This window comes from Nelumbo lutea, chromosome 5 (assembly GCF_056320005.1).
Source record: "Nelumbo lutea isolate HS-2025 chromosome 5, American lotus-T2T, whole genome shotgun sequence".
In the NCBI taxonomy this organism is placed as follows: Eukaryota; Viridiplantae; Streptophyta; class Magnoliopsida; order Proteales; family Nelumbonaceae; genus Nelumbo; species Nelumbo lutea.
This window is the reverse complement of record NC_142688.1, coordinates 23,851,238-23,872,410: the sequence shown is the minus strand read 5'-3', so window position 1 is coordinate 23,872,410 and position 21,173 is coordinate 23,851,238. Positions and strand designations below refer to the sequence as shown.

The 21,173-nt window shown below is 37.2% G+C and overlaps 1 protein-coding gene and 1 long non-coding RNA gene across 4 annotated transcripts; both read left to right on the top strand.

Annotated features, from left to right (window-relative positions):
* Window positions 1-3,085: 3,085 nt before the first annotated feature.
* Window positions 3,086-7,279, top strand: LOC148851031 (Phototropic-responsive NPH3 family protein). 3 transcript variants are annotated; one of them, XM_088947326.1, is made up of 5 exons: window positions 3,086-3,485; window positions 4,233-4,382; window positions 4,468-4,537; window positions 4,686-5,973; window positions 6,549-7,279. In XM_088947326.1, the coding sequence occupies exons 4-5, from the start codon at window positions 4,699-4,701 to the stop codon at window positions 7,173-7,175; spliced, it is 1,902 nt and encodes a 633-aa protein (XP_088803452.1). In that variant the 5' UTR covers window positions 3,086-3,485; window positions 4,233-4,382; window positions 4,468-4,537; window positions 4,686-4,698; the 3' UTR covers window positions 7,176-7,279. The 3 variants fall into 3 exon arrangements, with proteins under 3 accessions (XP_088803452.1, XP_088803450.1, XP_088803451.1); XM_088947324.1 differs by having other exon boundaries at window positions 3,130-3,485; window positions 4,663-5,973; XM_088947325.1 differs by lacking the exon at window positions 3,086-3,485 and having other exon boundaries at window positions 3,656-4,382; window positions 4,663-5,973.
* A 10,149-nt stretch (window positions 7,280-17,428) lies between these two features.
* Window positions 17,429-18,578, top strand: LOC148851030 (uncharacterized). The gene is made up of 2 exons (XR_016098760.1): window positions 17,429-17,749; window positions 17,978-18,578. It is a non-coding gene; the product is annotated as an uncharacterized LOC148851030 (long non-coding RNA).
* The last annotated feature ends 2,595 nt before the right edge of the window (window positions 18,579-21,173 follow it).

Sequence of the window (21,173 nt, the reverse complement as noted above, 5' to 3'; positions counted from 1 at the left end):
TGGGACAAGTGAACTTGAGTTGATTGGCGAAGAACTTGTCCATTGTGGAGTCTTGGCTGGGATACAAGCGATCGGTGAACGACGTGTAGTGGCCAATACCAATCGTGTGGCCGTCGCAGAGCGTGACAACATCGGTGGCCTTGAGGTTCTTGGTGGCCAATGAAGTTAGAGTGACGTTGGTATTGCTATAGGTAGCTAGAAGGTTAGCCACCGTTTCGTCCCTATAGCGAAGTTGAGTCCATTGCGCTTCTACTCTTTGATCCGTCGAGAAGAGGAGTACAAATAACATTAGAAGAAGGGGCTCGGAGTTCCCTTTGTTCAGGTGAAAATTGGGAGGGAGTTCGAAATGAGTATGAAAATCGGGATTTTTACCTTTTTGTGTTTGGTTGAACCGGATACCATCAATTGACAGCCAAAATAATGTTAACGTTACCATGGCAGATTCTGGTTGGTGGGTTCACACGTCTAGTAAACCTATGGGTGCATAGAACGCAGACTCATCGACGAACACGGAGAGCGGATTTGTCAATTCGGAGATGATGGGTTGCGGTATAACAAAGGGAACCAAAGATGCGAAGGTGACCATAGGACGATTGTTTCCCAAAGAGGAGTTCGTGAGGAGAAAGGCTGAAGCAATGGGGTGGGTGTGCCATTGATGAGATAAGTGGTGGTGAGAATGCATTCAACACAAAATTTCAAAGGGAGATTGAATTGAAAGCGTAAGGCACGGGCTTTGTTGAGGAGATGTCGATGTTTGCGTTCGATTACTCAGTTTTGTTGAATAGTGGCCACGCAATTTGGTGATGGATAACCCCATAAGAAGAAAGAAGATTGCATTGGTTGAGAGAAAAATTCATAACCATTGTCAGTGTGAATTTTCTTAATGCGAATATGAAATTTTGTTTAGGCATAAATGAAGAAGTTCTGAATTAATAATCAAGTCTCAGATTTGAAACACATGAGAAACACCCACGTGCATCCAGTGAAATCATCTACAAGAGTTAAAGAAAAAATGGGCACCCGAAGATGAGGGTATGGTGTAGGGCCCCATATGTGACAATGAATTAATTGGAAAGGTGAAGCATTAGAAATAGAAATAGTGGGAAATGGCAGTTGCGCGTGTCTGGTTGTTTAGTGAACATTTGTGACATTCTTCAGCCGTGGTGGCTGGTGCAAGTTGGGATGAGGTCTCGAAATTTGTTCATGGAGAATGTGTCGGGATGGCCTTTACTACTTCGACGGTGCAAGTTGGGATTGAATTGAAGTGTGGGCATGCCATTTTCATACCCTAGTATCAATATTTTCCTCATGGAATCCTAACCAGAAGCTTGGTATAATATAAGGGTCCGTTTGATTGGCAGTTGGAATGTCATTTCACCGGGAATGGCCATTTTTTTCATATAGGGGAATGTCATTCCACCAGGAATGAGAACGAGATTTCAATTCTACCAAACCAAACAATTGAAATCAAAATAATCAATTCTAATTCCAATTTTAGACCCCTACAAACCAAACGGGGCATAAAGTTTTCCAAGTATATGAAGTAAGATAGGGAGAGATGCGAAAAACAAATAAACAAAAAACCTATCTGATTAAAGTTTTGCAACCTCAGCAGTCTGAAGTGTGGAGCTTAATTAATTATTATGGGGACGCGGCTTATCCACCTCATAGTGAGATGAAAATATGAAAGGCAAAGGAAGATTGGAGATGGTACGGTGAATCCTGACCAGACCACATCTCGATATTTACATCTCGTTTGTTCAATCGTCAATCTTCAGTGTCCTGGCCGGTTGATTAGTAATGGAGCGGGAGGAGGTAGGGGGACCTTGGAGTCGGAGGGAGTGAGGGACCAGCCAGCCAAGCACCAACCCTTTTTCCATTGATTTCTATTCAGAAAGACAGAAATTATCATGTGATCGAGGAGCTAGACATACGCTGCCCTGTCAAGTGTCAACCCCAAACAGCTGCAACAGCTCACCAGTAACAATAAAAGTAACGCGGTTTTTAAGACCCACTGCTGCTTTCCAATTCTGACTACGTGGTTGGATACGGCCACTCCAATAATATTATGTACAATCATCATGCATTTTATACCTGTTCATCATACAAATTAGTTTTTTTTTTTTTTTCCTTAGAGAAGGAAATATGAAATTAGGAATTGAAGGAGAGTCAAGTGAGAAATCATTAAGGGGCACTAAGCATGCTTATGCAATTAGGTAGTAATGATGAAATAATAGTTACTCTAATATTTTGGGCTAATGATGTTTACTTGTTGCAGCAGATGAAGTTACATTTACATTCCATGAGTAGAAATAAATGATTGGATATTGTTGTTGTATCCACTCAAACTTGTTATTTTGTTTAGACTTTAGATGATAAAATAAACTCTGTAAAGATCCTCAGTGATCATGTATTCATGTGTTGTGTTTTATTGGGGTTTTCCTTTCTTCTTCTCTCTCCTGTTTTTCTAACAAATAGTCCCTTGTATCATTGCCTTTCATTTCAATTCATTAGATGTATGATGTATGCAATGATGGTCAACATGTGTTGACCGTCTCTTAATCTGGGGTCGTGGGCAGGAAAATTGAATAAGTTAATAATTTCCCAGCTACTGTGTGCAATGTGCATAACGGAAACGGACCCCTATCTCTATGTTACGGTTTTTCTGCTTCTTGGGCTGTTTATTGTTATTATTGTTCCTACTACCATCATTAGTTGGAAATTAATAGAGAGAGAGAGAGAGAGTTGGAACTTGGAAGTAGCATCGTATCATGATTAGCGTGGAAATGGAGCATGTTTTATCGTGCAATTTGTCTTGTCTTATTATTAATTAAGAGTAGCTTATTATCATTATTCAGAACACATGACCCGCCAGTCGTCTTAATCGGCTCTGAATTACTCTCCTCTCCACTTGAATGATTTTCCCCATTTTATTTCAAATCTCAGAAATGAAAATCATCCTCCCTTAAATTCACAGCAAGTGGGTTTGTTTGATTACTGCCCTTGTCTAACATCATGACTGACATCCCCCCTGTCCCTTCACAAAAATAAAGACTCTTCCTCAGCCCAACTAATCTCTCTCTCTCTCTAATAAATAAATAAAGTCATACACAGAGCATTGGCTTATCTGATTGTCACCCGTTTGTCGTGAACTTATATTTTTTATTTATCTCGTTTCTGGGGGATTCAGCAGCTCACTAATAGTGATGCTTCGCATGCGATGAAAATTGAAAATTGAAAGGAGGAGGCCGTCCCTTCAAATCAATATGAGTTTGGGCTATTTTTATTTAATTAATCTTGTGGTGTCACCAAATCCAAATGGCCCCATAAATTGAGCAGTTCTGCTATTTTTATTCGTCACAATAAGCTCTCGTTCTAAACCTAAAAGCAAAGTCCGGACTTCAGTCTTCTGATTACCGACTATAATGAAAGGAGTCATGGATGGAACAGGGGAATGGTCAGGCTTTAAAATAGTGAAATCTACTGTAAGCTCGTCGTTACCTTTTTGATTTTTGAGCTCCTGTTTTTTGAGTTCTTGAATCACGGAACCCGATTTTTAAACTTTCTCTTTATCTTATCATGCCTTTTTCTTTAATAAAAAAACATTGAAGCGATTCATATTCTTTACATATAGTCCTATTATTTGGCATTTGGCAAGCTGTGCAGAGAGGGGTTGAAATTCTGTTAAACGACATCCCTTCTCTGTTCCTCTCTCTCTCTCTTCTTTGACGACTTTGATCTTTTTCTTTTCCGTGGGAGTGTGGAGACTGGAGACTGGAGACTGGAGATCTCTCCTTTTCGTTCAAACTCTGCTTGTCCCACCTACTCCAATTAGGCCTCTAAGTCCTAGCTTCTCCCTCCCCCACTCCGACGTCCGACCCCTGCATTATTTTTCCTTTCTTTTTATGTTTCTTACTGCTCTCTCTCACAGCAAAAGCCTCCAAACATTTCTTCCCTCCTTTCGTTTTTTTTTTCTCTGTTTAAAAGAAAAGGATGATTCAGTAAAAGTCGATTTCGGTTGTTTCTTTCTTCAATATATTTTCAGATCACAGGGATCTTGCAGACTCCTAGAAAATTTTAGCTTTCTGTTCATCTAAAGAGCTGCATTTCTTACTTCACTTATCCGGGTGACTGATTTCACTAGTCAATAGATATTCCGGCTTCTCGCAGAAACCTCCAATGCGGTTCTCGCGGGTTTAACTGCTTCCAACATTCTTGTATTATTTTTGTAGGGAATAGGGATATTTTCCGAAAGATGCATCTTTCTTGTTTAAGTTCCGGAATCTAAAGGAGCCTTTAGAAAGTTTGGATCTTTTACCTTCTTCCTTTTCCAAGAACATGGCGGCCGAGATTGAAAAGCCGGGCTCCAAAGGCCAGGCATGGTGAGTTTACGCGAATTCTGTTCTACTCTCTTTCTCATCTACTCTTCTCTGTAATCTGAGAATAATTGGTTTTCTCATTTTTCAGGTTCTGTACCACGGGATTACCTAGCGATATTGTCATCGAAGTCGACGATATGACTTTCCACCTCCATAAGGTTCGCTGGTGCTCTCTTCAACTCTTCGTATTTTTTCTTTCATCCATTTTTTTTTTTTTTTCTGTGGATTAGTTTGTTCCTTTTGATCTCTTTTTCTATTTATGTTAATTAATGTATTCGCTCAGTTCCCTCTGATGGCGAAAAGCAGAAAGCTTCATCTGATGATAACCGAACAAGAAGCGAACCTTGCTAGAAGACGAGATGAACTCGAACAAGAAGCAGACGAAGATGATGACGAAGGCGATATTGAGATTGAAGAAGAACCGTGCTACATATCTCTCCCGGATTTTCCGGGCGGTTCTGAGACTTTCGAGACCGCCGCTAAGTTCTGTTACGGCATCAAGATCGACCTCACAGCTTGGAACGTGGCTCCTCTTCGCTGCGCCGGAGACCATCTCGAGATGACCGAGGACTTCTCAGAGCATAACCTTATCTCCAAGACCGAAAGGTTCCTCACTCACTCGGTTCTGAGGAACATAAAAGAATCACTGAAAACCTTAAAATCCTGTGAAGCCTTGATACCTCTGGCGGAGGAGCTGAGCATCCCCCAGAGATGCATCGATTCAATCGCAGCGAGGGCTTCTTCAACCGATCCATCGCTCTTCGGATGGCCGGTAAACGAGGGAGCCGGCACAGGCTCAGCTAGGTCTCAGATTTTATGGAACGGAATCGAGACGGGAACACGCAGAAGGAATGGAAGCAAGAGCACCACAGCCAGCAATGCCGAATCCTTGTTCGAGGATCTAGGCATTTTGAGCTTGCCGGTATTCAAGCAACTGGTTTCCACAATGAAATCGAGAGACCTAAGCTCGGATATCATGGAAAGCTGTCTGCTATCGTATGCTAAGAGATCAATTCCAGGTCTATCGCGTTCCAACAGGAAGCCACCCTCGGCAACCATAACTTCGGATGCGGAGCAGAGAGAGCTGTTGGAGACCGTAATTACGAATCTGCCCCAAGGGAGGAGCTGGAAGTCGCGGTCGGGATCATCTACAATGACGCGGTTGCTATTTGGATTGTTAAGGACGGCAAACATATTGAACGCTTCGGAAGCTTGTCGAGGAGCGTTGGAAAGGAAGATCGCGTCGCAGCTGGAACAGGCCACGTTGGATGATCTGTTGATCCCGAGCTACTCATATCTGATAGAGACGCTATACGACGTAGATTGTGTGGAGAGAATATTGGGGTATTTCTTGGAGGGTTTGGAAGAGGGGTTGGAGACTGGAATGGACGATGACGATGAAGTGGAGGGAGGGAAAACACCGGGAGTAAATCCGGTGATGTTGGTAGGGAAATTGATCGATGGGTACTTGTCGGAGATCGCATCCGACGCCAACCTGAAGCCGGAAAAGTTTTGGGAACTGGCTGTCGCACTTCCCGACCAAGCCAGGCTCTATGATGACGGCCTCTACAGAGCCATTGATGTTTATCTCAAGGTATTACTAACTATCCGGTGATCCATTCTCGATTTTATGGTGTTTTTACTATTTTTATTTAATTATGCCTTGCCTTTTGTTTAAACTGAAAATGCGCTAAAGCATTTTTAATTTTTTAGTCAAAAAAACAAGGGATAATGGGGAGGAGGAGGGTTCACGTGAAAATATATTTTGTTTTGGGTAAAAAGCTTCTTTAAAATGACTATGAGAATCTCCACGTCAAAGTATTCAAAATAGCTACTACGTGGAGGACAAAATGTCTTCGTCCCATACTCCCATTATAATTCCAAAATGTCTTCTAGTTTGTCAAGCACAAAGATTGCGTGCGTTTTCTTTTGTTTGGTGCTCTATCCATATTCGAATCCGGTTTTTCTTTTCCTTTTTCTTTTTTTTATAAAAAAAAAAAATCTGATTTTTATTTTATTATAATTTCAGTAGTGTTGGTTGGGTTTAAAATTTTAATTTAGTTGCATGAATTTAAGAGGATGATATGAACGTGTAACCTCCATGGATAATGGATTGGGCATGGCCATGCCTACTTGCCTAGTAATTAATAATCATGAAATTGATGGTAGGCGCATCCATGGATAACGGAGGAAGAGCGAGAAAAGATATGTGGAGTGATGGATTGCCAGAAGTTGACGTTAGAGGCGTGCACCCACGCAGCACAGAACGAGCGCCTCCCCTTAAGGGCAGTGGTTCAGGTTCTGTTTTTCGAGCAGCTTCAGCTCCGCCATGCCATCACCGGCTCTCTCTTCACTGCTGACATTGTCCAGCCAGATTCCGCCCGACCATCTTTCTTACTGCAGCAGCAGAGACAACACGAAACAGGAGAGGAAGAAGGAGAAGGAGAAGGAGGACAGCAGCTACAACATTATGAAGAACGGCAACTGGCGTTGGTGCCATCGGGGGGGCAAGAGAGCGGTAGCAGCAGGACGTGGAGGGCAGCGGTTCGAGAGAACCAGGTGTTGAGGCTGGACATGGACAGCATGAGATCCCGGGTACATGAGCTGGAGAGGGAATGCTCCACCATGAAGAAGGCAATCGCGAGGATGGATAAGCTAGGGGGTTGGAGGAACTCGCTAACCAAGAAGTTAGGATGCAAGTTCAAGACGCAGGTGTGTGATTCGCATGAACGTACAGTGGTGGAAGCCAGGAAGCAGGGAAGACATCATCATCATCAACCAACAAGCTTCTTGTAGTCTGTCTTATTATTATTATTCTGTAATCTCTGTACCACTACACTGTATTTATTTATTATCCCTATTCGTTATCAATGAATTCAATTATATTTTTGGCTCTTTTATTTCAGTGGAGTGGTGATGTATTTAAATTTACTCGGAGATTCATGCAAATCTTTTTCAACTTGTATATACCATATTTTACGCGGCTCGTCTGTGATTGTCGTTTGTGTATTCGACGCATGACGGGTGTGGATAGAGTGATGGGCATGTGGGATGTAGGTCCAATTCCCAATGCATTGCGACTTTTGCCAGGAGTTCATCATCTCAACGTGCATTCAGAACTTACACGAGGGACGTTTTGGGGACGCACTCTATGAAGTTAGATTTAATTTAAACTCCTTTCCTAGAGGATCGGGACTCGGGACTCGGGAGTGCCTTCCAATTTCTATTAACTTTTCATTATTGAATTGGCGGGAATTCAGGTCAGATTTTGAACGATGATAATGCGGGAACGCTCACGCTGGCAAAACCGTGTGAGCCCACGCTGTGATTTGTGACTTGTGAGTATATACTAATAACTCTCTTCCGTTTTTGCGCATGGATCCAAACTGCTTATTTGCTGGCGTCCGGCGGTACTAATATTTTATTCATATTTGGATCAACTAGTGCTATTCATAAGAAGACTTAAATCGATCAAGCCGATCAAGTCAGAACCCAATTTGAATCGGTCGGGTTTTTTTTCAGCATCGGTCGATTTCGGGTTATAAAAAAAAAATCATAAACTGATGATTTGGGTTGGTTTCAGTTTTCATATGTGAAAATCAAAATCAATCCGAACCAAACCGACTTAGTAGTTAGTAGTTAGTTCATAGTTAGTATTTACAATCTACTTAGTTCCTACTTAACTAAGTTGTCTATATCCTAGTTAACTTAACTTAATTTCTAATCTTCTAATTATGAATGATATTAATGTCAAGTATTGTAAGACAACTAGACAATGAATTTTTTTTGGAAAAGTTAAAAAAAAAAGAATAAAATGACCCTAGTTTTTATGATCTTTTACACCAAATAGGTGTCTTTTTTTACTTAGATTAGAAGGTTTCTTGAAATATACAAATTTCAGTTTTCTTTCTCTAATATAATTTGACTTTCTATTTTCTTGATAACTTCTATTCTAACTTGGTCCACCCCCTACCAATTTCAGTCTTCTTTCTCTAATAGAACTTTAGTCGGTTTTGCATCAATTTCCAGTCTTCTATTTTAACTTAGATTATAATTAGTGTCATTTTTTACATCAAATTTTAGTCTTCTTTCTCCAATCTACCAATTTATTACCATGGTTGAACTTAGAGACGAAACCGACCCAACCCGACTCAAATCAACTAGGTCGGTTTCGGTTTCAATTTCAGGTAACCTGACCAGATCGAGTCAATTGCAAAAATCTCAGTAAATTGACTCAACCCGAACTGTGAACAGCCCTAGGATCAACTGCTTTACAGATCAAGTCGGGTTATGGCCTTTATTAACCCCATTTCTATCCGATTGCACAGTTAGGGGTGAGCAAATGGGTAGGTTCTACTCAAAATCGAATGTAATCAATTTTGAATCGACTTTAAATTGACCCCACCCAATCTGTTATAGGATAAGGTTTGGTTTCAAATTCTTGGAACTGATCCTCACCCAGGCAAGTTTTAGGGTCTAGGGGTTTACCCTACCCAAACCAACTTGATGAATTGGCCTTGTTTGGCCTCGGTGGAACCGATAATATTTTTAGAGATGTGAAAATTTGAATCCAAGCATTATATTCATGGTTACAAAGGCCATGGTCTCACTTGACCATTGGATTACTTAAGTGATTTGATCATTTGTTTTCATTTTAATATTTGAATATCTACAATAAATAGTGTAAAAGGTGATATTTATAAAATTTAAATTTAATTAATAAGTTTTTAACCATTTAATAATAGTTTATATATTAAGTTATCCAATTTAATCAATAAAGATAATATAAGTTTTAAACTACATATTACATTTATTAATAGTGCAAGTTCCACGGGTAGAACCTGGAACTAACCCCAAAACCACCAAGGCCAAAACTAACCCTAGAACCAACCTTCACAAGATAGGTTCGAGTTCCAAAAACCTGGAAATCTGGAACTAACCCCTATAGGATAGGTTCTAGGTTTAGCTTTAGAACCAAACCAAACCAGCCTATGCTCACCCCTAGATTCAGGTGTTACAGATTTGATACTTGATTACTCGTTTTTGTAACAAATTTCAGCACTTGTGTGAATTATGTCAATTTTATATTAATCATATGTATTTGTGGATGATGCGGTTCGAGTTAGACGTGGACGAATAGTAGATGAAAATCCTATTGCGATTCAACAACTTACAATGTGTTAGAGGCCCCGAGGTGATTTCTCGGAGAGGAATATTTGACACTCAAATCAATAAACAAACGAGGTGATGGGTTAGGCTGAACAAGTGAGAACAAGGTGGTCGTAGCTGAGAAGTAGAGTTCGATAAGTACGTGGATTAGAGAGTAAGAGTATGCTTTTCAAATCATTATTGATCCAGATGGTTGGATTGTTCAGCTTTGGAACCGTTCAGGCAATTGATTCTGTTTCACATTTAACCCGTTTTTTTGTTAAAATCATGGACCCATTTGACCTATACAGCAGTTTTGGCCTTTTATTTTAATAATTAATTTTCTATTTTTTAAATTGAAATGAGTTGTCCATTCAAATTGGACAATCAAACCACTAACCCAAAAATTAATGGCCACAAATTTTGGACTGGCCTGGCTCGGGCTCAATACAGTACACATATATTTAAACTTGCACATTTTGTGTATAATATATACATATGTATACATGTTATTTTATATTATATTATATATTTTATATATAAATATTATGACATGACATATATTATATGTAATATTTTATATTATATAATGTATAAAATAAGTTTATATGCATATTATGTCATTTAATATATAGATATATAATGTTTTATATATGAATGATATTGGCGTGGAATTAAACCCGGCCCAACCTGAGCCCGAACAGATTTAGGTTAAGGTATATGTTTCAGGCCCAAAACCCCGGATATGGGTCTTAACTATAGCTCTTATCATAAGTGTAAAGCCCAGCCTAACCCATAATCACACCTGATTATGTTCCTCAAAGTAAGACACGTGACCAACAGTCGAGCCCTTAGGGGAGTGAGCTACACTCCAAAGGACAAGGAGTTCGGGGGCCGTTGGTGCCGACCTTCAGAGAGGCTGGGTTGTGTTGGTGTTCACCACATGTCCTTATCTCGTCTGATGTGTGTTGTTTGTCAACATTGGCCTTCAGGTTGAATGGGGCATGCCATAACAGTGTGGTGTTGCTCATCCAAGGTTGGGTTATGTGTTGATTTTCAGTTCGACCAAATGTGCTTTTCGTATTGATTCATGTGACAGTCCAATTTTCACCCTCATTAGTGGCATTGCACGTGAACATGAATTCATAAAAATAAAAAATTGATAAATTACTGAAACTTCTCCTAAACTTTATAATATAGTTGTAAATAGACTTTTTTTGATAGAATTTTATAACAGGTAGGAAAATGTTTGAAATACTTTGATCAAAATATTTATTTTTCAAAATATTTTATTCATATAAATCATTACCCCAGGTCTTTTCAATTTTTTTTTTTTGAAATTGATTTATTTTTTAAATTTTCTTTCTCAAATGTAAAACTACACTTCAATTATATTCTATTTTATTTGCTTGTTCATAAAATTTATATTATTTCTTCTGTAGAAATCCTTAACAGTAACTATATGGATATTTTAGACATTTTTATACCTTTTATTATAGGATTTTAACAAAGAGGATTTATTTGCAATTATATCAGAAAATTAAAAGAACGTGATGATTACAATTATCAATGTTCGAATAAGGTTTCAGCAATTTGCCTTAAAAAAATCAAAATCGTTTATATATATATATATATAGAGGCTTGTACGTGAATGTGGATTGCATGGTACTACATATCTCAAACGGTAATCAGGGTTGATTTCTATCACGAGCTGTTGACAGCCCTAATTACATGACTTGAGATCTACTGCACCTTTTTTCCTGCACTGATCATGAACTTCCATTCAGTCTGCGACAGATCTTCCATATAAAAATATAATTCCATTCGGTTTGTTAAAAAAAATCAAATTCATTAATAAAAGATTTAAAAAATCAGTACGACGTGTGTACTAGGGAAAAGATCAGTGTAAATGAACACATATTTAACATGTTATCTTTTAAAAATATGGAATGAAAAGTTCAGTATATTTTACATACAAATGTAATGTATGTATATATACTGTATTAAAAATATGCTTTTTTACAAAAATAATATTATATTTTATGCTATAATATATTACAAAAAAATCAAATCATTCTCATGTTTTAAAATTTTATATTTTCAATGAAGAGTTGTATTGCCCATGCATGTCTGAATAATTCGTTGGCTAAAATGTGTTTAGTAAAAATGAAAAAACTCACGCTATTTACAGTACAACTTATCAAAAGTTTCATTGAAATGATATCACAGAGGGGGACACTCCAAGTTGTCGCCTAGGGTTTTATCCAACAGTGGTTGTCTTCTTCTGGGGATGTGTCTTTTTCAATTATTGACATATGCTTAATCCAAAGGTGACCCACACGGCACACGGCACACGGCACACGGCACACGGCACACGGCACGGCTAGCTCTTTCTATTGTTTATATGCTAATTACTTGAATCAAAACATGACTCATTTGGTTGGTATTATATTGGATGTTTCTTGTGCTTATTTACTGGCTTCTGTAAATTTATATTATTGTTTCTTCTCAAAATGGGTCTTATATAGGCTTTATAATAACTAATAGTCATTTCTGAGATGAGTTTTTTTTTTGGTTATCAGAGATCTTTAATTAGTTTTAAGTGATTAAGTAAATTGTGCTGTTACATTATAGCTGACCTTTAAAAGTTTGAAGAGAGTGTATTCATTATAAATGGCATAGTTTTCAAAACCGGACCGGACGATTGGACCGGAAAAACTGGGAACTGGTCAGGTCCGTTTTTCCCAAAAATTGGATTTCCTCCCCAAATTGTTGATTATGGTCAGCAAATTGTTGAATTGGATGGTTAACCATTTGATTGGTTTTGACCGTTTTTTATTTTTTTGTCAAAACGGGTTGAGCGTTTGGTTTGAATGGCCGAACCATTCAACCCGGTAACCGGACCCCTGACCGGTTCGGTTTTAAAAACCATGATAAATGATAGGAAAAAAATAGCACCATTTTGCTCTCTAGAAACATCTAAGCATCTATTTGACATCGTTGTTGTTGCTACAAAAAAACAGGAAGGCATAGTTTACAGCAACACGGAATTTGGCATTTCCTAGAGTTGCAGCTCGTTGCTGCCAACAGGAATGTGAGGTGGCAGTGATGTGGCACTGGATAATAGGTACTAGTGCTGAAAACGTTTTATGAGCATTGGTACCAAATACAAAACATTGTTGTTGCTTCAGGAAATGTTCTACCTGACAGCCACAATTCCAAACAAGAAAAAAATACATCGTTTTCCCAAAAAACTATGCTTTCAACCCTCACCAGCACCATGCTGCATCTACAGCATGAATGCCAAACATATACTAAGTTTCATCCAACATAGAAGATTTGGCATAACATAACTAGTAAAAGGATAGAAAATAGCTGAAGTAGCTGAATTAAGTGACATATTGCATTTCCTTTTAATGGACAAAAATATTTAATTAATAAGAAATTTTTTGAGTTTATAGTGATCAACCAAATTAATTTTAGATTCAGCCATAAAGGGACTCACAACCTGCTTAATTATTAACTTATGGGCTGAAGACAAAACAAAACCATTCATCAGCTCAGCTACTTCAGCAGTTATCTAACGCTGCTAATTAAACCTACTATGATTGGCAATTTGAGCTTGTAGGGATTATAAGCAGTAAAGACTTCCTTTTTTTTGGTCTGTTTTTCATATTTTTATGAGACACAACAAAATACAGTCGTAAATGGTTTTTCAAATAAACAACAAAAATTGTCTTTTTCGAAGAATTATTTCATACATAATTACTAATTATTTATATATCATATAATAAACTAATAATATAATGTTTACGTATATAATGACATCTAATAATTTATACTACTATTAAAGGTGTGAATGATGGTGTGAAATTTTTATTTGACTAAAATAATGAATTTAATCCCTCTTTAATTATAAGGATAAAAATGTAATTTGAACAATCAATTTTCTTTTCATTCAAATCCCTCTCGTTAAGTATTATGTGTAAGGTATTAATGCCTATTAAAATTCATTGAATCCTATTTCTGACTTTGGACTATTTACATTTCTTCTCATTCAATTTTCTTTCATTATGTCTTATGTTTAAGGAATTATATAACTCCCATTATTTCATTAAATCCTGCATAAATTAATCATATCAAAGAAAAATAAGTATCATCAAGAATCATTTTTTATTGATCGTATTGAAGAAAAATAAGTATCACAAAAAATATAGCTATTTTCTTATTTGGTGGCATGTCAACAATTCAACCTTTTGGATCAAATGTGCAAATCCTAGATGTTATAACTAAGTAATAGTTGATGTTGCATGGATTTTTCGGTCTCCCTACTGGAGGATAGCTTGGACAGACGAGCTGATAACGTCAATCCATCGAACTACAAGAAGACACAATATCAGAGTATTAGGGGTGATGAACCCGAGCTAGGCACGTGTTGAGAGAACAAAGGGAGAAAGAGAGAGAAAAGATTGCACAAATTGCGTGTACCTTTTGAAGGAATAGTGATGTCCTTTTATAGGCATCGAGGCCCGTGTTCCATGACCGAGATATCTAGGAATGATGAGCCTTATCGGTCTGCTATCTTTGAGACACATTTATCCCATGTTGGTAGTGATCCACATTCGGAGTCTTCGAATCCTACGAAGATAGTGGTTATGCGTGCCAGACAGGTAACGTACTACCACCTGACTAGAAATAGATAGGCGCATTACTCTAGATAGGGGCGTCCTACCACAAGTCAAATGATTAGTACCCTAGAAATCCACTCATTACTCGAGTCTTTGTCTGCCCAGGTCGGGGAGGTCATGCTAGCCGGCCATCGGCTTGTCCTCCCGAGGTGATATAAATCGCCCTATCACGGAGCAACCTGCTAGCCTTTCTCAAGTCAGGATATAGGCTAGGTAGGTCGGCCTAGGTCATCCTAGCTCCACCCAACTTACCCCCATGTGGCACTGAGGTGTAATCAAACAGTTTGGACATGCCATGTGGTGCCACATGATTGGTGGGCCAAATCACCTCTCATCAATAGTAAAAATTAAACAAAAATAAAAACACATAAAATTATAAAAATACAAAAAAGTGCAAAAAAGCATCTAGGTACATTTCTAATTTTGTATATTTATTATATTAAACAAAAATAAGTATGACAAATAAGAATAATTTTATAGACATAGAAATATAAAAAAATATAAAAATTTTGGAAACATATTATTTACTATCATCATCATATCAAAGGCTGCCATGTGCATAGCATGTGCATACTTACTAGCATAAAAAAGCCTTAAATTCAATAATTAGTTAATAATAGAGAATATTGGTTGTATGCCATACATCAAGTTGGGTTTTTTTTTTTTTTTAAGATTATAAGAAGTGTTCATTTATAAGTATCATGCAAGATAGGACCAATGGATCATGATTTAATAAGGGGCATATGAAAAATTCATCGTCTTGGTTGTGGATACATGCTAATTAGTAGATTCCAAGTTCAAAAAAGTTCAAAATTTAAAAAGGCTCCTTCTTACGTGACCACCCTTTTTGCTAAAAGTTGGTGTTTTTTTTTTTTCCTTTAAGCATTGAGAAACATGGTTTTTGGTCATTATTGTATGCCTAAAGAAAATTGAAAGCATGTCTATAGCATTTAACTTTACAAATGGTTTGCATGTAACAAGTTACAAGTGAAAACTAAGCAAGGTATTTTTAAGGGAGTTTTGATCACCTACCAACAAAATGCATTCCAACACCCTCCCAATGTGATTTGACACTGCATATCTAATACATGGTTTCCCAGTTTCCATGGAAAGATGTGCGGTGTTAGATCATGTTGGGAGGGTGTTGGAACATGTTTTGTTGGCATGTGGTCCCATCACATTTTGAGGTAGCTATTTTCTAAAAAACGATTGATCCTAATTGTATTAATAAATTATTTTTAATAATGTATTGGTTTGAATATTCTTAATAGTGTATTAGAAAATATTTTCCACAGATTTTCCCTTCTCACTTAATTATTTCCTTTGGAACAGGCTTAAAAAATGTTAATAAAGGTTTAAAAAAATTCTTCACAAGTAGGGGTGAATTTGTGTGGTTTTTTAATATGTTAAATAAACAAGCTATTCTTCTTATCTTGATGAGAAAAGGCAATTTAAATGTGTTTTTTAATGATAAACAAATTGGGCAAGCATTGAGTTCAATCTCAAGCGGAGCCAAACTTGAACATATGAGATATTAGGTTGAGCTAAATTTGAGCTAGTATTTCTAGCTTGAATTGAGCTCAAACCTGAACTCGAACCTACTTTAGTTCAGCTTGACTTGACTCGTATCTACCCCTAATTGAAACCATCCAATCAAGTCTTATGTGGGTATTGGTAGGGGCATGCTTGAGATTCAATCAACTCTAAATAGATTTAGCAATTTAAAGTCATGTTTGGGAGTGCTTATTCGAAATAAGTGCTTAATTGGGTTGGGGCCACACCATTAAGCACTTATTGGTGTTGGGAAATAAGCCTGAAATAAGGGCTTTTTTTTAATCCCAAATTTTCAGTTTTTTAAGTGCTTATACAATAAGCACTTATTCAAAATTTTCTTCCAAATTTATCCCTAGTTGACTTTTAAAACACCACTTATAAAACTATCCCTAGTTGAATTTTATAAAAGTGCTTTATTAAAGTGTGTTCGTAAAAGTACTTTATAAGAGTACTTCCATAAAAGTACTTTTACAAAAGTACTTTCGTATAAATACTTTTACTAAAGTGCTTTCATAAAAGTAGTTTTATAAAAGTGATTTTGTAAAAAAATGCTTTTACTAAAGTGTTTTTGTAAAAGTCATTTCATAAAAAGTGCTTTTGTAAAATTTGAAAGAAAATGAAGGACAAAATAGTACAAATGCTTATTTAAGTGCTTATCGGAGAAAAAACTACCAAATGCCCAATATGAAATAAGTGCTTATTTTTTAAAATAATAAGCAATTGAAAAGATTATGTGCCAAATCCAAATAACTATTTATTCAAATAAGCACTTATTTTTAAATAATTATTCAATAAACATCTATTTTTAATATAAGCACTCCCAAACGTGGCCTAAGATCCAAATCCAAAAAAGTAGTTTTAATTATCAATTGACAACTTTAATATAAACAAAAAGGGGTACCGTTTTTCCTTCTAAACGAATTACCTGTCAATTTCTCGCAAATTAAAGGCTTTTTTTTCCCTCATTTGCTCATTAGTCATTACTCATTAGCAGTTGGAAAGTTGACAAATGAAGAAATATTGTAGCAAGTAGACAAATTAATAGAAAGAGGTACGGGATTGGGTCATTTAAAAATAATAAATGGCAATTTTCAGAACAACCGAAAAGTGTAGGAAATCCGGGCCCTCTAGGAGGCCCAGTTGTGTGGTTGGGAGTCATCTGACGGTCTGACCCTCCTGGTTGGCAATCGCCCAAGCTGGTAGCTAGGAAATTATTCAAATTAAAGCAAATGTATCTTAGTACTAGCCGGTAATATATAGAATTTAAAAATAGAATCTGCGAGTGGAATCCAAAGTCCATACCGAACGCATTGGATTCTCACAGGAATCTAAATCTAAATCTGGACAAGATTTAGCTACTAGAATGCCTTTACAAACAGTCTGCAGCAAAGTAAGTAATTGCTGACACGCCTTTCTCTCTCGCTAGACCTCTCTCTCTCTCTCTCTCTCTCTCTCTCTTAACTGTTAATAAGTTTATATATAAGATGAGGAATCGTGTTAAGTAGACTCCAACGTGACAATTGACACCTCGTGAGAGATGGTACAAATTGATGCCATAGTTCCAGCTCTGTTATCACTTCATATTCTATTCATCAACAGAAGATTTGTTGTCTGCTATGCCAATAAGAAAGGACTACGGGGGGGACTGTAGTCTACGTTGTAGATGATTTATCTCTGAGACTGAGAGGCCTGGTGTATTATTTGATCTTTTGAAGAATTGCAAAACACAGTGGCGTTGGTTGGATTAAAATTCTGTATTTTTTCAGAATCGGGATGTCCGGCACCGGCATCTACACAATATCAATCATCTGGATATAGCTTATTTCTGTATATCCTGCTCCTTGTTAATAAGGAATTGGAATTTTCGTACTGAATCATGCATCCACATCCACACGTACTTTCTTAGACGGCAAGCTAGCTAGACAAGTGCAGATTCTGAGTACATATTACATCAACCTGCAGCTGCAGCTGCTCTACAAGGTATATTGCAAATGCATGCACTCCTCTCATTCATGATCTTCTGTTTCTTAATGGTTCCTCTTGGACCGTTATGGCCAACGGAATATTCGTTCCTTTTAAGAGTTTAGTTAGACAAACCTCTCCAACAATATATATCATATATCATATATATATATATATATTTATCTGTTTGTAGCTGTGGGTTGTGGGGTAAAAAACTAACTGGTTATTTCCAAGACATTCCTCTAGATTGATTCCTTTCGTTTCGGAATATCCCCGCCGGGAGACATCTGGTCTGGTAGCTACTGGGAATTTTGGATGCACTCGGATCTCTCTGTTTTTGGTTGGTCATGGGTGGGTCCTCACTCCTCACTCCTCAACCACAAGACTGTAACCAAGGACGCGGTTTCAATTCGATCGATTAATTCAAAGTTTTCAAACAACTAGACCTCCACCCTTGGCATTAAATGGATTTCCTGAGTAGATCAATTGGTGGGAGATGTAGTGAATTATATTATTTAATCAATGCCATTGCCATGCAAGATAAATATAGTTGTCATCTGATGTCTGTATCGAAAAAGACGACGACGAACGGAGAAAGATGATGACGATGCCCATTGTAGAAACCGGACGGAACTGTTATTCTCTCTCTCTCTCGGGTTTCTCTTGTGTTATCTATACTTATATTACAATTATTATTGGTAAGCAAGGAGCTGCAGTGAATAGGTGAGGAGTGGTTGCCCAGAAAGCTATGGATGGTGTGGGATGGGTTGGCATGCCGCCCATTTATTATTTTGGTTTTTGATATGTCATTTTTAAAGACAAATCCGACCGGCCGGCCCATCTTTTTTAACAGTCTTTTCTTCTTAATCAATAATACCAATAAAATGTCGTATCTATACATACACATAAATGATATATCAGAATAAGACACGAGCAATATGCGACTTTTTTTAACTCTTAGTTTCATTGTCTGAACAAACCGATACATATAGGGGTGTCAACTGGACTAAATTTGGTCAATTCGGTCCGGTGTAATGGATTCAAGTCTAATCCAGTCAGATGAATATTTTGGACCATTTTATATAGATCCCAATGGTTTATTAATCTGTTCAAATTGATTTTAATTTAGACTGATTCCAACTTAAATTTGATCCATTGATGACTTTTTAGGACTGGCCTAATACAATAAATATTATGATTAAATTAGGACTGGTCTAATACAATATGTCTTATTCGTCCATCTAATTCATCTAAATTAAAATTAATTTTGATTTAGATAGAATACAACTCAAAATCGGTCCATTGACACCCTTACCGACGCACAAAGTGATAAAACCTCACCGTACGGTGCCCATGACCCAATTCATAGAATAGCTAGCCGAGTCAGACTGCAGATTGCATCAACAAATCTGGCCGAAAATGAATGAAAAGAAAATACAGGTGAAAAAGGGAATGAAGACTTGTATATTTTTTTTTTTTTACCAAAAATTTGTAAAAGTATACACATAATAACCCTAAAATGCAAATCGATGTCGGCTTTTTGAAAATTTGTTTCTACAAAATTTTTAGCCGTGGTACTCCAAAACAACCTTTCTGTGTCAATTACCTGTTTCTATGTGATAAATTGCATCTCAATCAATATATATTTATATATAACACCACTCTGCACCCTTTGCAGGAAGAGCTATTTCTTTCCAAACTTTTAATAATTTTTAAAGAAAAAGAAAAATGAAGAAAAATGAAGGGTTGCTTTCCATACTCAGCAGTCAGCAAGGCAAAGAATGCACAGTAGTAGTAGTAGTGTGTAAGATAAGATGCATCATCCATTTTACTTGATACCAGTCCTCTCTGTCTTTCTCTCTCTCTCTCTCCACAACAGGACAGCGTGCTGCCTTATTTACATGACACCCACTAATTACACTGCAAGACTATTTTATTATGTAGCTTTTACTATTTTTTTTATTAACTCACTCAACTCTACAATATTATAATTATAAACACACTAAGTACTTTGAAATTTCAAAGATAACTAACATTCCAACCATAAGACATGTAGAAGGCAGAATTGTAAAGCCCGCCCGGACCCCAGGCTGCACCCCTACCTCCACTACATTGGTGTAGTCAAATGTTTCTTTTCTTTTATGCTTTGTATTCATCCTTGCTGTCTCTATATATGAGGATGAGGTAAAGCCGTAGAGGTGAAGGTTGAGAAAAATCTATAATCCAGAATTTTTATGCTTATCCTTTCATGACAAATGATGCAACTATTTCTTACTTTTACGCCTCTACGATTGGACATATAAATTAGGATAAATTTTTTAAATTACCCTTGTGGTTTAGCTAATTGACTGATGTTATTCCTACTATTTCTGACAATTGACTATCTTTACCCTTACTGTTTATTCATTAATATTCCACCAAAACCTGCATACATGTGATATCACATGATGTTTAGACTTCTTTTAAAACCCAATATTACCCCCTCCCTCGTCCCCTTCCTCCTCAGACCTCCGATGTCTTCTCTCTTATCTCTCTCTATTTTCTCTCTCTTACCTATGGTCGGAGGAGGTTTCCTCTAAAAAATCAAGAAATCTTTAAAAATCCCCCATTACTTTGATTCGTGGAATCGGCACCCTCAACTGGTCAACTCACCCTTCTTATCCTATAATTCCTATTCATTGCGAAGAGCAAGGAAAGGCTCCTCCTCCTTTCCTTCAAATACCGGGATAAATACGAAGAACAATTGCTTGGTTGCTAGCTAAGATTAATATCCAAATCCTTGAAAGGCCGATATCCAAAAACCATAGAGACATCAAACGATACAATGAAAGATCCATATCCAGATAAGAAAGAAAGAAAAGATGGCAAACCAGACAAAGTAAGTAATGATCAAAAGCACAGTTACCAAATATCCCTAGAAAACAATCTGAATCTTTATTGCAGCCCATCTTTCCTGCCCACCACCAAACATTGTCCCTCTACCTTAACTTGTAAGCCTCACAATGACCACCACCACCTGCACAATTGCAACGACAGCATCTGCTACGGCTACCATGGCTGCAACGACAGCATCTTCTTCAACCTCACCTTCCCCCATTTATCCTCCCCTACCATCGCCACTGCAACTCTTAGAAGTGGCAATTTGTTTTATCTCAAATCCCACCTTTTCTTTTCCGTTGTCCTATAAATACCCGCTCAGACTAGTATTTGTCTAGAGATCTCCATATTAGTTTTTTCTCTCAGATCTCTGCTACCATTGATCTCTCTGGTGGTTCCATCCGGTTGAGTTTAAGGGTAAAGCAATCCTTTTACATTTTCCGTCTATGTTTAACAGTCTTGATAATGTTTAAACAATTGTCAGAAACAGTAAGGATAGGGTCAGTCAATTTTCAAACAGTAAAGGTACACTTAGTCAATTAACTAAACCATAGGGATAGTTTAA

Coding starts and splice junctions, on each gene's coding strand:
- LOC148851031 (XM_088947324.1), top strand. CDS start 4,339: ATGGCGGCCGAGATTGAAAAGCCGGGCTCCAAAGGCCAGGCATG. Junction 4,383..4,467: donor GGCTCCAAAGGCCAGGCATG/GTGAGTTTACGC, acceptor CTCATTTTTCAG/GTTCTGTACCACGGGATTAC. Junction 4,538..4,662: donor TGACTTTCCACCTCCATAAG/GTTCGCTGGTGC, acceptor GTATTCGCTCAG/TTCCCTCTGATGGCGAAAAG.